Here is a 14,031-nt window from a genome sequence, read left to right as displayed (position 1 = left end):
TTGGCGTGGGTTTAGCCTTTTTTCGGACTTGACATACTCCAGATTTTGATGATCAGTGAGGATAAGAAATTAGTGTTCAGCTCCCTCAAGCCAGTTATACCATTCCTTGAGTGCATATTTAATGGCCAACAGCTTCTAGTTCCTAATGTCATAGTTTCTCTTGGCAGGATAGTAGAGTGCACATTGGTGGAGCTTAGTTAGGTTGCCATGCTGTTGGGACAGCACCACCCCGATATCATTCTCTGATGCATCCACTTCAACCATAAATAGGCGTAAGGGATCAGGATGGTGGAGTACTTATGAACCACTCTCTGAGTTTGCTGAAGGCCTGAATGGCTTCCTTTGGCCACTTGAGTTTCTTAGGCTTCCCTTTAAGTCCAATTTAGTAAATTTTTTGTTCCTCTTAAGTGGCTAAAGGTGAATAAATTGACTGAGTGAAAGGGAACCGTCACAGCATAGTTGTTCAGTTTTTTTTAGTGACTCGTTCAATCCCTGGTGAAACACCAATTTAATGTGGGTTTGTTCCATCTGCTTTCTGCTTCTAATGTGTGAAAAGTCAATGCACAGTCAGCTGCTGATTGCTTTCCCGGTTTAAGAGTTAGAAGTGTCTCACCTGCATCTTTTTCTGAGACTGGGTGGTCAAACACTTCCTGAAACTCTCGCTCAAACTCAGGGAAAATTTGGTGAAGTGTAGACTGATCAAACATGGCAGTGGCCAAAGGGAGTGCTCTGCCAGTAAGTAGAACAAGGACCTGGTAGATTTTGTCAGATTTTGTTTGTGCACTAGCCAACAAGATAGCACATTGTATCAAGAAACCTTTACATTTTCCTGGAGAAGCATTATATTTATCAGGCTGAACTAGAAATGGCTGGAAAAGCCATTTCTGGGTTAGTGAACTTGGTTGGGTTACTCACATTACAGCCTGGATGCGGTTGCGCTGCTGTCAACGACTCCCCCTGCATGAACTTGATATGAAGTTACATAACTTCATATCATCAAGACTAAAACAAGTCAGGTGAGATTTTATTTATTTTGATAGGCTGTCTTTCAGTGATTCATTTCTTTCAGTGTTTTTGTTTACATCAGATAAGGATTCGTTTATTTGCGCAGGATGGAAAGTTGGCTTATCCATGTTTAATTAAATCTTCACATTCAGGTTATCTGTAAGGTGGTAAATGTCATAAATGGAAAATTCTAATTATTTGTTTGTTTATTGTTTGTCTGTATAATAATACAATATTTATGGAGATGAATTTGTGTCAGGACAAGAATCACTGGCAAAGTAAAAATATCTTTTGCTATCATTGGTGAAGATGAAATGGAATTTCAGTGTGTATTAATAGAAATCTCATAGAGTATACACAGATTTATGGAGATGATAAAGGCTCCTTCTGACATCTAATGACAGCAGATAGGATCAGTCCACATTAGTGACTCATCAGGGGTGCATAGTTGGATCGAGTCAAAGCAGCTGTCACTGAAACCTCCTCACCTGGGGATATAGAGCATTCTTAAACTCTTTCAGCACTCAGGTTAACCTGAAACAGACAGGCCTACAGAGCACTGGACTAAAACTGAATACTAAACAATATTGTAATATGTATAGAATTAAAGTGAACAAATTTCAAATTTCAACCGTAAGTCTTTATCAATATGTTTGTGTATGTATATATACTGTACATTTGTTAATTTATGTACTGTATAAATGTACGTTAAAAAGCAATCATTTGGACCATTGCGCAAAAAATGCCAGCACTTTACATGCTTAAAATATTCACTTCCGTTCTGTCGTTTGATTATTTCACACACCTGTCTTGACAACATCTGTGAATCAGGACAGGAAGTCATTTGCATTTTTCATGGCACTTTCTTTTAGCTTGTAAATTAAATAAAATAAGCTTGTGGTCTAAATTCTTGTTCTTCTTGTTTATGAGGCTGCTGGGAGCTGTGGACTGTCATCATTGTGTCCGGTGTGAAAGATCAGAGGTTTTGGACTGGTGTCAGGCAGCCATGTGGCCTAAGCTCACAATCTCCCAGCCTCTCCTGATAGAACTGATAGAACCCCCAAGAGCCACATGTACTGTAGCTTCAAATCAGCTGTCCACACTCCATATCTTCCCCTCCAACCCTCTTCAGAGCATAGCTGAGACAGAGAGCCATGTTAGGGGGATTAGTTCATTGCTGGCCAGTTGTGCAGAAGCTGTATAAATAGACACATTGGATTGCTATTGTTCCGTAATGAGGCATGTGTGCACTCATACTACAGAGTGTTTTACTAACTATGTAAAGCCCTAAAGTTAGTCATGTGATACAAGGACAGTTTATAAACCAGTTCAGATTGAATCAGGGGGTATTGTAACCTTTAAAGGATCCCCCAGACCTACAGAACACAAAGGCAGGTAAAACCAGACTACATTTTCTTCATTCATAATTAATGTGGCTTTAAATGCATAAAAACTCATATAGGTGTGATATTCAACTCTTTACTAATCAAGTATCATTTAAATCATTTGAGGAGTTAATTTTTGAGGTATAAAAGATTCCATGTTGCTGATAATCACAGTTGTTGTTGTTGTTGTTGTCATCTTGTGGTAAACTATAAAATTAAAGTAATAGTATGGAAATTTGATGAGGAAAAAAAAGCAAATTATTTATCTTTACATGAAACAGGTCTTAGTCCAAAAATGTCAGATACAGAAGAAGTTGCATATGAGTAAGTACTGCTGAACTATTTCAGAATTCTGTTGTAGATCTTAAATATCCATGCAGAGTTATTGATTATTAACTATAACCAATAATGTACGTTACTACGGTGTGTGGCAGCTAATCTAAAAAAGTAATTTTCTCATTTGTTTCTGATTTTCAGGGAGAATGAGGGTAAGAAGCTACTGCAATATCACTTATACAATATCACATGTTGCTAGCTCTATATATATCTTAATCAGAGCAGAATAATCAGAGCAGAACGTATTGAATACAATGTGACACATCTCATTTATATTCTCCAACTAAAGCTTATATAACAGCAAAATAGGGTTGGAAAAGCGTATCTGTTTATCATCCCACTGGTTTCTTTTAAGATTGGATAATAATCTGGCAGGCAGCTTTATGATCCTGCCACAACAGGACCTTCAGACAACAACAGTGATAGAGCACCACACCCAAAGGAGCACATGTGGACTACACTTTCCATAATGTCTGTTAGAAAAGACTGAGCTTTTTGCATGGGTGTGGTTTTGTTTGGGCAATGTCAGCTCAGCCTAGTCAGGAATTGCTGCAGGTTTTGGCAAAGGAACAAACATAGGAATGAAGTATTGTGTTACAAGGCACGATGTGTGTTTTTTCAATGCGCTTTCTATTTCTGAGCTCAGAGTTGTTTCTGAGTATGAAGTGGTACTCTGCAAGTGCTCCTTGACTGTAATGAATTATAACAATCCTAACTATGCCACAAAAATCTCCAATTTGTGTAATAAATAAAGACCTTTCCCACTCAACTGTAACAAAACAGTTCTGAACAATAATACACGTTTCACACAAGAGTCTTCACACTCTTTTCTAACACCTTTGCTCTTTCGAAGTTGTTTCTTGTTACCCCGAGAAACTATGTTAACGTCACTAAGCTATCCAGTTGCCTTTTTCTTCCGGGCACACAGTGGTAATCCAGAGGAGAATGTAATTGTAATCGTTCTGCTCTGGTTAGTAAGAAAAGCTGCTTTGTGTTGGGAGAAAGAGGCTGAGCTAGCTGAGGGCCCTAGAGAGAGGTGCTGTTATTAGCTGAACAATGCTAATCTCACTCCATCTCCTGCTTTCAATTCTCTGTAGACATGCTCAGGGCTACTGCCCTCTTTCTCCTGCAGGCTTTCAGATGAGACTTTTTCAGCCTTTTGTCTCCAATCTGGAATAACTGTGTCATATGACGCAAATTCTAAGATAATCATATGCTAGCAAGTAATATTCAGCTTTTGCCTATTCTCTCAGTTGATTTGCATGTAGTAATATCCTGTGTGTGTGTGTTGTCTGTAACTTATAGCAAGATTCAGTCACAGATGCATTACGTATTTACTTAACATACAGAATTCTGTTGAACTGATCTTAATTGTCAGTCGATGTGTTGTCTGGGTAGGTGTGTGCATTAGGTGTATGCATTAGTTGGGTGTGCATGAGCAGGACTGGCTGTATTTTCTGGCTGTAAAGGGTGGCTGCGATCTCACTGTGCTATCTGCTTTTTTGCGCAGAGGTTGAGGAGGAGGAGCAGGAGGAGGAGGAGGAGGAGGAAGGTAGAGCAGCTTCAGCTATTGCTAATAATGCAGTGGCTTTACTAATTCAAATAATGATCAGCGAGCTGTAATGCTCTGAAGATTGTCACAAACAACTGAAAGAATGTACTCCTAATTTAATATTATTTCACTGAAATGGAATGTACAGTGCAGGTCATAACCTGGCTGATAAGTGGAAAATCTGGGGTGGAATTGCAAGGCAAATTCTTGTTTTTGCTATATACTGAACATGTTTGGGTTTGAGATAAAAAGATGAATATGAGACTATAGATCACAGTTTCAGATTTCATTTCCTGATATTTACATCTAGACATGTTAAACAAGTTAGAACATGGCACATTTGGTGGCAGACCACCCCATTTTATGTGAGCAGAACAGATAGTCATAAAGTAACACTTAATATTTGGTTGCATATCCCTCGCTTGCAATAACTTCATGGAGCTGTCGACCCACTGACATCACCAAACTGTTGCAATCTTCTTTTGTGATGCTTTTCCAGGCTTGTACCACAGCTTCTTTCAGTTGTTGTTTGTTTTGGGGGTTTCTCAATTGCTTGCTCAATTGGGTTAATGTCTGATGATTGACTTGGCCAGTCTAAAGTCCCGATGAAGCCCTTTGTTGTGTTGGCAGTGTGTTTTGTATCATTGTCTTACTGCATGATGAAGTTCCTCCCTATTAGATTGGATGCATTTCTCAGTAATTTAGCAGACAGAATGTTTCTGTAGACTTCTGAATTCATTCTGCTGCTACCATCATGAGTTACATCATCAAAAAAGATTAGCGAACCTATTCCAGATCCAGCCATGCCAGTCCAAGCCATGACACTACCTCCACTTTGTTTCTGTGATGAGTTCATATGGTTCTTTCATGAGCAGATCCTTTCTTTCTCCACACTTTGGCCTTTCCATCACTTTGGTAGAGGTTAATCTTTTGTGGCTCACCTCAGTATTTATGAATTCTTTACTTTGTGAATTCCAATCTGGTCTTTATGAGTCTTACTGCTGATGAGTGGTTTGCATCTTGTGGTATGGCCTCTATAGTTCTGCTCTCAAAGTCTTCTTTGAACGGTAGATTGTGATACCTTCACTCCTGCCCTGTGGAAGTTGTTGATGTCACTGACTTGTTTTTGGGTTTTTCTTCACAGCTCTCACAATGTTTCTGTCATCAACTGCTGTTGTTTTCCTTGGCTGACCTGTTCAGTGTCTGGTTGTTAGTATACTAGACATTTCTTTCTTTTGCAGGGCATTCCAAATTACTGTATTGGCTATGTATATGCTTGTGCAATGGCTCTAATCAATTTTCCCTCTTTTCTCAGCTTCAAGATGGCTTGCTTTTCTCCCATAGACAGCTCTCTGGATTTAATGTTGGTTCATCCTTTTTAACAATAAATGCAGTCTTCACAGGTGAAACAGGGCACACCTGGGCAACAAGTTCCTCTTTTTCCAATATTGTTCCAATATTTTTGATCACTTGAGGAATGGGTAGGTTCAAACAAAAGATACCAAGTTCTTTAACAGGTCTAGATGTAAATATCAGGAAATGAAAGCTGAAATTCTGATCTATTATTTTATATTCATCTTTTGGCCACAAACCCAAACATGTTCAATGTATAGCAAAAGCAAAAGATTTGGCCTTGCTGTTCCAGTACTTTCGGAGGGGACTATAGTATATACAGTGGGGCCCAAAAGTCTGAGACCACATTGAAAATCTGGGATTTTTTTTTTCCATTTAAAACTGGAAATAAACAGAAAGTTTTAGAATTTTGAAAATTCTAAAACAAAAAAGGAAATATTCAAGAACTTGACTATTCAATATTCAAGACGGTGCACAATTTCTAGGTCCCTATTTAAATTTAAGCAAATTTGTGATATTGACCATGTTAACTCGTTTGTAAAAAAAAATCAGATTTTCTGTGAGTCTTATCCCTTCCATTGAAGCCATTGTCTGTCTAACAGTGTGCTTGTACAGTGACCATTTACTGGTAGCATTTGCCACCATTAACAATATTTAGCTAAGATGTGTAGTTTGCTAGCTGTCTAATTTTCTCATATTAAAGAAAATTGAAAATCATTTAGCAAACTACATGAATCCCATTTTAATGCCTGTCTCATTATTTTGAACACAACCACTGTAGCTGTAATTTTCTAGAAAACAGCGATTCCACAGCATTAGATGCTAGAATTAGAGGCTAGCAGGCTTTTTGTCTTCAGACTATCATCTCTATTTATTTAAAGAGACATGCATTATTGAATAAACGGAGGTGTAGAAAAGATCTTTACAAAATTTATATGAATTTTATTTATTTGTTTGTATGTCTTTTAAGTGAATATTTTTACTAGACCCTGTGTCCAGCAGGATCTGAATTTCAAAACCTTCTTATTTTCTTTATCGACATCACAAAATTTCTCTTGAAGATTTCTCATACCTAAATTTCATTTTTGAAAACGAATATTTGGAAATCACCACAACAGAAATCCATGGCTGGGAGTCCAAGAGAGTAAAATTGGCCAAGCCCTGTCAATCACAGTGACACTAGCCAATTGCAGGCATGTATGTGGAAGAGGGCAGAGAGCACTTTCCTCTGATTGAGATACACTGCCCTGCAACGCTGCATAAGCAGCGGTTAAAAAAAGATGCATTTAACTGGCTTCATATCTCAGAGGAAACATGTGCTAGACTTCACTCTCAATGGTTGGTAACTGTTGTGTGATAGGGGAGAGCAGACTGGTGGATGGAAATTGGCAAGATCAAATTGGGGGAGAAAACTGAGGGAAAAAAATGGGTGCCTAAGACTTTTGTATGGTACTATACATGCCATTCATCCATTGCAGAAATAAAAAATTAACAAAAGTTTAGAAAGTTTATAAAAATGTATGTATTTCAAATTGTTCTTCATAAGCACAGTTTTTTCAAATGGTTATTTTTATCCTTATATTAAACATTTTAAGGTGAGAAACACTAGATCAATTTGTTATATATTCCTGCTTATTTCTTTGACCTATGATAAATTATCTGCTAATTGTTATAACAGCATTGGTCTTTGCAATGATATCACAAAAGATTAAATATACATATTTTCAATGATCATGCTAGAGTTAAAAAAAAACAATTTCAAATAATAAGCAATCTTATAGGAATTTTTTAGATGGATATTCAGGCTGTGATTACTTTTATAACCTGTCCTTGAAAAAATTAGACATACTTTACAGTCTGAACCTAACCTTCTATCTATCTATCTATCTATCTATCTATCTAATGGCACAGCTAGCAGTAAGAAACCATTTCAGCCTCAAATCTTTTCCCCCAATCAGTCAGAACATTAAAAATTTGTTTTAATGATGAAGAAGACTTCTGCCTCTTCCTCTTGAGTCTGATTATGTGAGCACATTATTCTTGATCAGTGCTTCTTACAGTATTTTATTACCGCTCTGTTGGGCCTGTCTTGGTCTTGTCCTCACATAGCTATGAGAAAACGTTACCCAGGTCCTTTCTCTTTCTGTAGGTGTGACCACGGAACATGGAGAAGAAGGTTAGGAAAGCATATGAATTTTACATTTTGATGTTTTTTTAATGGTTACCTTGGTTTTCAGACTCTTTTTTCTATATTTTTCTTCTTCATAATCACGGGGTGGCACAGAAGAGGCAAAACCAAAGCCAAAGTGAGTGAATGTCAGAAAGAAACATTCAAATTTCATGCATGTTTTTGGAGGGAAAAACTCAGTGTTTATTGTTATACTTTCATTTACAGAGCTTTTCTGCCACCCATGGTCCCTCCCAAAATACCTGATGGGGAGAAAGTTGACTTTGATGTGAGTACAGGTTGAAGCATGACTGAACATTTTATTCTTTCTAGTCATAATGTGATTGCCAGTTTTCAGTTCCTATGTATAAATGTGTAAAACAAAAACTACAATAAAAAACTGGACAATTATCTCTTGTTTTGAACAGATGCTACTGTAACAAATACTATATTAATATAAAACTAATGAATAAATGTTCTGGTGTTGGTTGTGCAGGATATCCACCGTAAGCGCATGGAGAAGGACCTGACAGAGCTCCAGTCCTTAATTGAGGCACACTTCGAGAGCCGCAAAAAAGAAGAGGAGGAATTAATCGCTCTGTCCAGTAGAATGGTGAGTTACCCTTGTCACCCATGATAATCCTTACAACAGTTTTTAGAGGAATTGCCATTATCACGGCTGACAAGATGTTGCAGCGGGTAGTGTTGCTACCTCACAGCTAAAGGATCCCGAGTAAAATACTGAGCTCAGGCTCTTTTGTTTTTTTTTTAATCGCCGTAGTCACATTGAGGCAACAATCTATTTATTTATGAGCCCTGGCAAAGAAAGCAGCACAATAATTACTATAAACACCATTCAGACACAGAACCTAACAAATAACACTAACACAGCTCTGTGACACTAAAACAAAAAATTTCACTCATAGAAACAACTTTCCTATAAATATCTTAAATTCTGATAATGAGATTACTTGAACAGTAATTTCTGTATGTCATCCTATGATGATAGAATGCTATAACTAAAAACTGATCTCACTAATGGAACATCAAAATGAATGTAACTATAAAAATGTAAATTATATGTCATGCTTTTTTTTTTTTTTTTAGCAACAATACAGATGGATACAAAAGACGTTGACCAAGAATTGCCTAATATGCAAAAATACTTCAGTGTAGCTATTTGTGCACTGAAAGCAGATGGTAATCATTCTTTTGAGAAGTGACTATGATGAGTATAGGTTCTTTTTATTCTTTTTAGGCCTTTTTAGGAACCTTTAAAGTTCATATGTTAGCCAGAATCCAGTGACTTCAAAGCTGCTTTTGAAAAATAGGTAAAAACGTTGCTTCAACAAGTTTTCAAAAAGGTGTGGAGTTTTGGATTTTCTCCCTTTGTCTACGTGAGTTTTCTCCAGGTTCTCCAACTTGCTCCCACCTCGTAAAATCATGCCAGTAGGTGGATTGGCTATGCTTAATTGCCCCTAGGTGTAACTGAGTGTGTGAATGTGTGTGTGCATGATGCCCTGTGATGGACTGGTGCCCTATCCAGGGCGTGTTCCTGCCTCACACCCACTGTTCCTGGGATAGGCTACAGATTCACAGAGACCACGACCAGGATAAAACAGTTACTGAAGATGAATGAATTAATCATTATCATTAATTACTCAGTCACTACCCAGTGAAGGGCTTTATTATACTGTGGTCAAGACATGCTTTCATGTTGATTGACACTTGTATTTTATTCTGAAAATGAGGAAAAACGACGGACAGAAAGAGCAGAGCAGCAGAGAATCCGTGCAGAAAAAGAGAGAGAGCGTCAGAACAAGCTGGCGGTGAGTCGACATTTTAGATCAGTTCAATACTCAAGGGCTTATTCACAGAAAACTAATAAGATGTGTGTACTTCAGGAAGAAAAGGCACGGAAAGAGGAGGAAGAGGCAAAGAAAAAAGCTGAAGATGATGCCAAGAAAAAGAAGGTTCTGACAAGTTTACAGTTCAGCGGATACATGCAGAGGGTAATGCTTGTAAATCATCTCATTCTGGAGTGTAGCTAAGTGACTTTCGCCTGGTTTATCTTAATTATTATCTTATTTTGTCAATAGACAGACAAGCGGGGAGGACAGAGGAAACAAACAGAGAGAGAGAAGAAGAGAAAAATTCTTAGTGAGCGGCGTAAAGAGCTCAACGTTGAAGATCTGAATGCTGAGAAGCTCAGGTACAGGGCTGCTAGAAAAGATACACACTGCAATTCACAATTATTCTGATAATGCGTCTAAAAAAATTCTGAATTTACAAATACCGTAAAGCCGCAGACAACTGAACTACTGCGTCATTTCAGAGACTGGTTCATCCTGTTTATCATGTCTCATGTCATGCAGAGAGAAAGCCAACGAACTTTGGAAATGGATGTACCAACTTGAGGCAGAGAAATTTGAACTGCAATACAAATATATACATCAGAAATATGAGGTAATCTATTTGCTGTGAAAGTAAATCCATTATATCAAATGTAAAAGGCACACACAACAAAGTTGTTAGCCATGTAACGTGGTTATTGTGACCTCTTTTGTTAACTTTCACATGAACCTCGCTGACAGAGCCATTAAACCTTAACTAGCACCGGCATTCACACCTAGGCCAGACTTAGCAGGACTATGTGGTTCTGCTGTATATCTGGTCCCTGGATTGCTTCCAAGATATTTGAAAGCGACATGTATATATACTTTGTGTAGAGGCTATGTGTCATACCTCTGATTCTGTCTGTAGATCACTGTTCTGAGAAACAGGGTCAGCGACCACCAGAAAAAGTGAGTATTTGGGATACAATTTGTGATAGTGTTTTCATCACTCTTTAATCAACCAAAAAGATCTCCTAACTCCAAATGGTCCATATTTTTCGCTATCCAAATAAAGTAGTGCATTCACTTCCAACAGAAGCAATATATGAATATTTTCCTATAATACAGTGAGTTACAGTTAAGTCCCTGGAAGTGTTGAGGCTCTTCTTCTATCTCTTCATGTTTGACATGTGTTCCCGAACATTCTGCTTGAAGTAACAGCTGGCTTTCATTATGCAACAACCTCGGAACTATGCCCACTGGGACTAACTACACAAAAGCACTGTGTTAAATAAAGGTGTCTCAAAAAAAGAAACACTGCATGGAACACACAGAGAGACATTCAACCTGGGTGGATACAATTGCAAGGGAAAGAAAGGGAGGAAGGACAGCTGAGAAGCCACACTAAACCGTGTGTGAAGTCAGGCAGTATAATTATACAACCCAGTAGTATAAAATAAACCACAGAACTGGCATTCAAAATATCAAGTCCTCTAAGTCTGTGGGACACCCAGTCAGTGTCCCTAACACAAAGGTAGCAATATGCATGAGTCAACTCACAGGTGTGTATTTAAAAAAAAAACCAACATGGCATTACCCATGAAGGCAGAATGGCATGCTGGGTGATACCACCAGGAAGATTGTCCATTTCAAATATTTGTTTTGTTTGCGTGCCAGATATACTTGACTCATAGCAGATCTGTATCAGCTTGCAAAGGTGACATGTGTGTAGTCACCAAAACTTTAACAAGTAATGTCTGGGATGAGATTCAAAATAACAGTAAAAGTCCATCCCTTTTCTACCCTCCCCTAATCATTTCTCTGCTGCCTATTGTTTGGGTCTAAGGAGGAGCTGCTAAAAAAATTCTGCTTACATTCAGCTCTATGTTGGACGACCTTGGTACAAATCCCATCTCCTGTTTCAAAGAGGATTAAGATGTTTCTTCAGGCCTCTCCCATGGTTCAAATGATCTCTCACACTCTTTTTTTTTTCCCTCTCTCTCAGGGATATGTGTCAGACGTAGAACAGAAATGCCAGAGAACTGTTGTAGGCAGGCTGGCACAGGGCAGGTTGATGAGTGAGTGCCAAGTGAAAGAGACAAACAGAGACAGACAGACAGGCAGAGAGACAGTAAGAGAGAGGGAATAAGAGAGTGACAGCAGTTGTCAGAGATCACTGTGTAGCCATATGTTAAGGGTGTGGTGTAGGCACCTTGCTTCTTCAGAAGTGGGGTATATGCCAGTCTTTCAGCTGGATGGTGTGGCAAAGATTAAAAGGATTGGGAATTAATTTAAAATGAAAAAATAGAGCTTTAACATTATAAAGTAATAAACATTCCATTTAATAATATTTAACACTACAAAACTGTATTTGTGTATTTCCTTTTTTTCTATAAAATTTTTAATTGATATATTTCATATACATTTTATTAAAAAATTCATACAATACAAAATTTGATAAAACAACATACTGCAGGGTACTATGTACATCAACCCATTCTTCAAAAACAGCGTTCATATTTTCATATTAAACAGTTAGTAAGTGGGAAATTTGACATAAGTAAAGATTATATTATTTTACTGACTGTGTGATGAGGAAACCCAGTTCCACTTTACTAACATTTTTAATATCTGATCAAGAATTTGGACAATGCTCTTTTTAATTGTCTTATCAGTTATTTTCTTCTTACTATACCTGTCTGTTCTTTTAGTACCAAAGGGCCCAGGAGCAAGAGAGGTTTGAGAAAATAGAAGACCATCACCGGTGAAATGTTTTAGTGTCAGTGTGGCAAACATAACCTTCATCCATGACCTTCTTGAGAACAAACACGGTGGTGACATGGCACAATTGTGATTAAAAAAAATTAAGGAAACTGCATATGACTACATTTGATTCTAAGCAATGTATATTCTTAGTAAAGGTAATCTGGATTTTTTTAAATTTAGTAATAAGTTCACAGAAGAGAAATTTATCTAAATCTGAATGACTTGAGCAGCTTTCTGATTGTAAGAACGTCACTAGTTTGTCCAATGTGACCGTATTCACATTAGTAACTACACATCCATAACCACAGTTGCACATTGTAAACCAATAAATCATGATGAAAGTTGTTATGTCTGTTTCTCAAACACGATAATGGAGTTCTGTGGAACTCTAAAATGCATACTCAGGTTATCAGCGACACAAACTAACACCTTTAATTAAAACGCAAACCATAAAAACGCAATGACAGCATGCTGATGTTATCACGCATGATCTTGTTTATTAGGTTAGGGTTAGATCTTGACATATTTATTATTAACCAGGAATTTTGTAAGAATCATACACACTAGAACTATATAACATCGTATTGCATCACTCAGTGTACTTGGATTAGGAAATCTGAAATTATTATATTGCTAGCATTATAGACTTTTGTTGTAGATACTGATGTAAAAAAATCATAGTGAAAATAGATTTTCTTCTGTTCTAAGAATGACCCTCATATGCTCATTTGAAACAGCAATCTAGCAGATGCTATAGCCAAAGTTTCCTCCTTGCTCATTATAACACCTGCAATGTTATTTTACATTTAATGTTATCTTTGAAAATGTGTGATTTGTAAGCAGATACCATGAGCCACATCTCTGATTGCTCCCATCTCAAACTCCAACTCCTAGATTTCCTCAGTGAGCATGTCACAACCAGCACAGCAAACTACCACGAACTCCATCTCACAGAATTCTCAGGCTGTTCATTCAATACACCATATCATCTAACCAGTAACATTACCCCTATCACCGTTCACAGTCCACTGATTACTAATCATGCATACAACCCCACCTGGGTCTAGAGTCTATCCTCTCTTGGCCACCAAAAACAAGGCCATCACTACTGCCTTGGCCAAATTCATCTTTGGGCAGAAGAAGGGAGAGGGACTCAGGCCATGTACTGATTACAGAGGACTAAACAAGATCACTGCCCTTAGTCTCCTCAGCTCTGAAACAGCTTAATAATGCCCATATAACACTGGAGACTCAGAAGCACCGTGAAGATCCAGTTACAAGATATTTAGAATGGCTCCACTGGCCCGAGAAAACAAAGCACCCTTTGTCCTTTATACAGACCTCAAAAATCTCGAGTAAAATGGCTAAGCAACCCAACACCCAACAAGTTAAGTGGGCACTCTTTCACCTGCCACTTTAATTTCACAGTTTTGTATTGCCTTCTGTCCAGGAACACCAAAGTGGGTACTCTCTTATGTCTCCATCGCACTTTTCCCATAGAGGAGACCCCTGAGTCCTGCTTCCACAGTGCCGTAAGCATGGGCATTGACCGAGAAATAGCCAAAACATGTAATAACCAACCAGCCCCCTTTACAGTGCCATGCCATTAAAACCTACGTGCCACCCAGGGCT

General features: G+C 37.9%; 1 protein-coding gene across 5 annotated transcripts; it reads left to right on the top strand.

Annotated features, from left to right (window-relative positions):
• The first annotated feature begins 2,248 nt into the window (after positions 1–2,248).
• Positions 2,249–12,743, top strand: tnnt2b (troponin T type 2b (cardiac)). 5 transcript variants are annotated; one of them, XM_026913751.3, is made up of 13 exons: positions 2,249–2,400; positions 2,672–2,714; positions 2,868–2,878; positions 7,781–7,807; positions 7,919–7,937; positions 8,027–8,087; positions 8,295–8,411; positions 9,550–9,627; positions 9,703–9,810; positions 9,898–10,010; positions 10,174–10,264; positions 10,562–10,602; positions 12,345–12,743. In XM_026913751.3, the coding sequence occupies exons 2-13, from the start codon at positions 2,686–2,688 to the stop codon at positions 12,382–12,384; spliced, it is 735 nt and encodes a 244-aa protein (XP_026769552.1). In that variant the 5' UTR covers positions 2,249–2,400; positions 2,672–2,685; the 3' UTR covers positions 12,385–12,743. The 5 variants fall into 5 exon arrangements, with proteins under 5 accessions (XP_026769552.1, XP_026769545.1, XP_026769536.1 ...); XM_026913744.3 differs by having other exon boundaries at positions 2,250–2,396; positions 7,916–7,937; XM_026913735.3 differs by having other exon boundaries at positions 2,250–2,400; positions 7,916–7,937.
• Positions 12,744–14,031: the final 1,288 nt, after the last annotated feature.

This window comes from Pangasianodon hypophthalmus, chromosome 2 (assembly GCF_027358585.1).
Source record: "Pangasianodon hypophthalmus isolate fPanHyp1 chromosome 2, fPanHyp1.pri, whole genome shotgun sequence".
Lineage (NCBI taxonomy): Eukaryota > Metazoa > Chordata > Actinopteri > Siluriformes > Pangasiidae > Pangasianodon > Pangasianodon hypophthalmus.
Note: the sequence above shows the minus strand (reverse complement) of the source record. Positions and strands in the feature narration are given on the sequence as shown.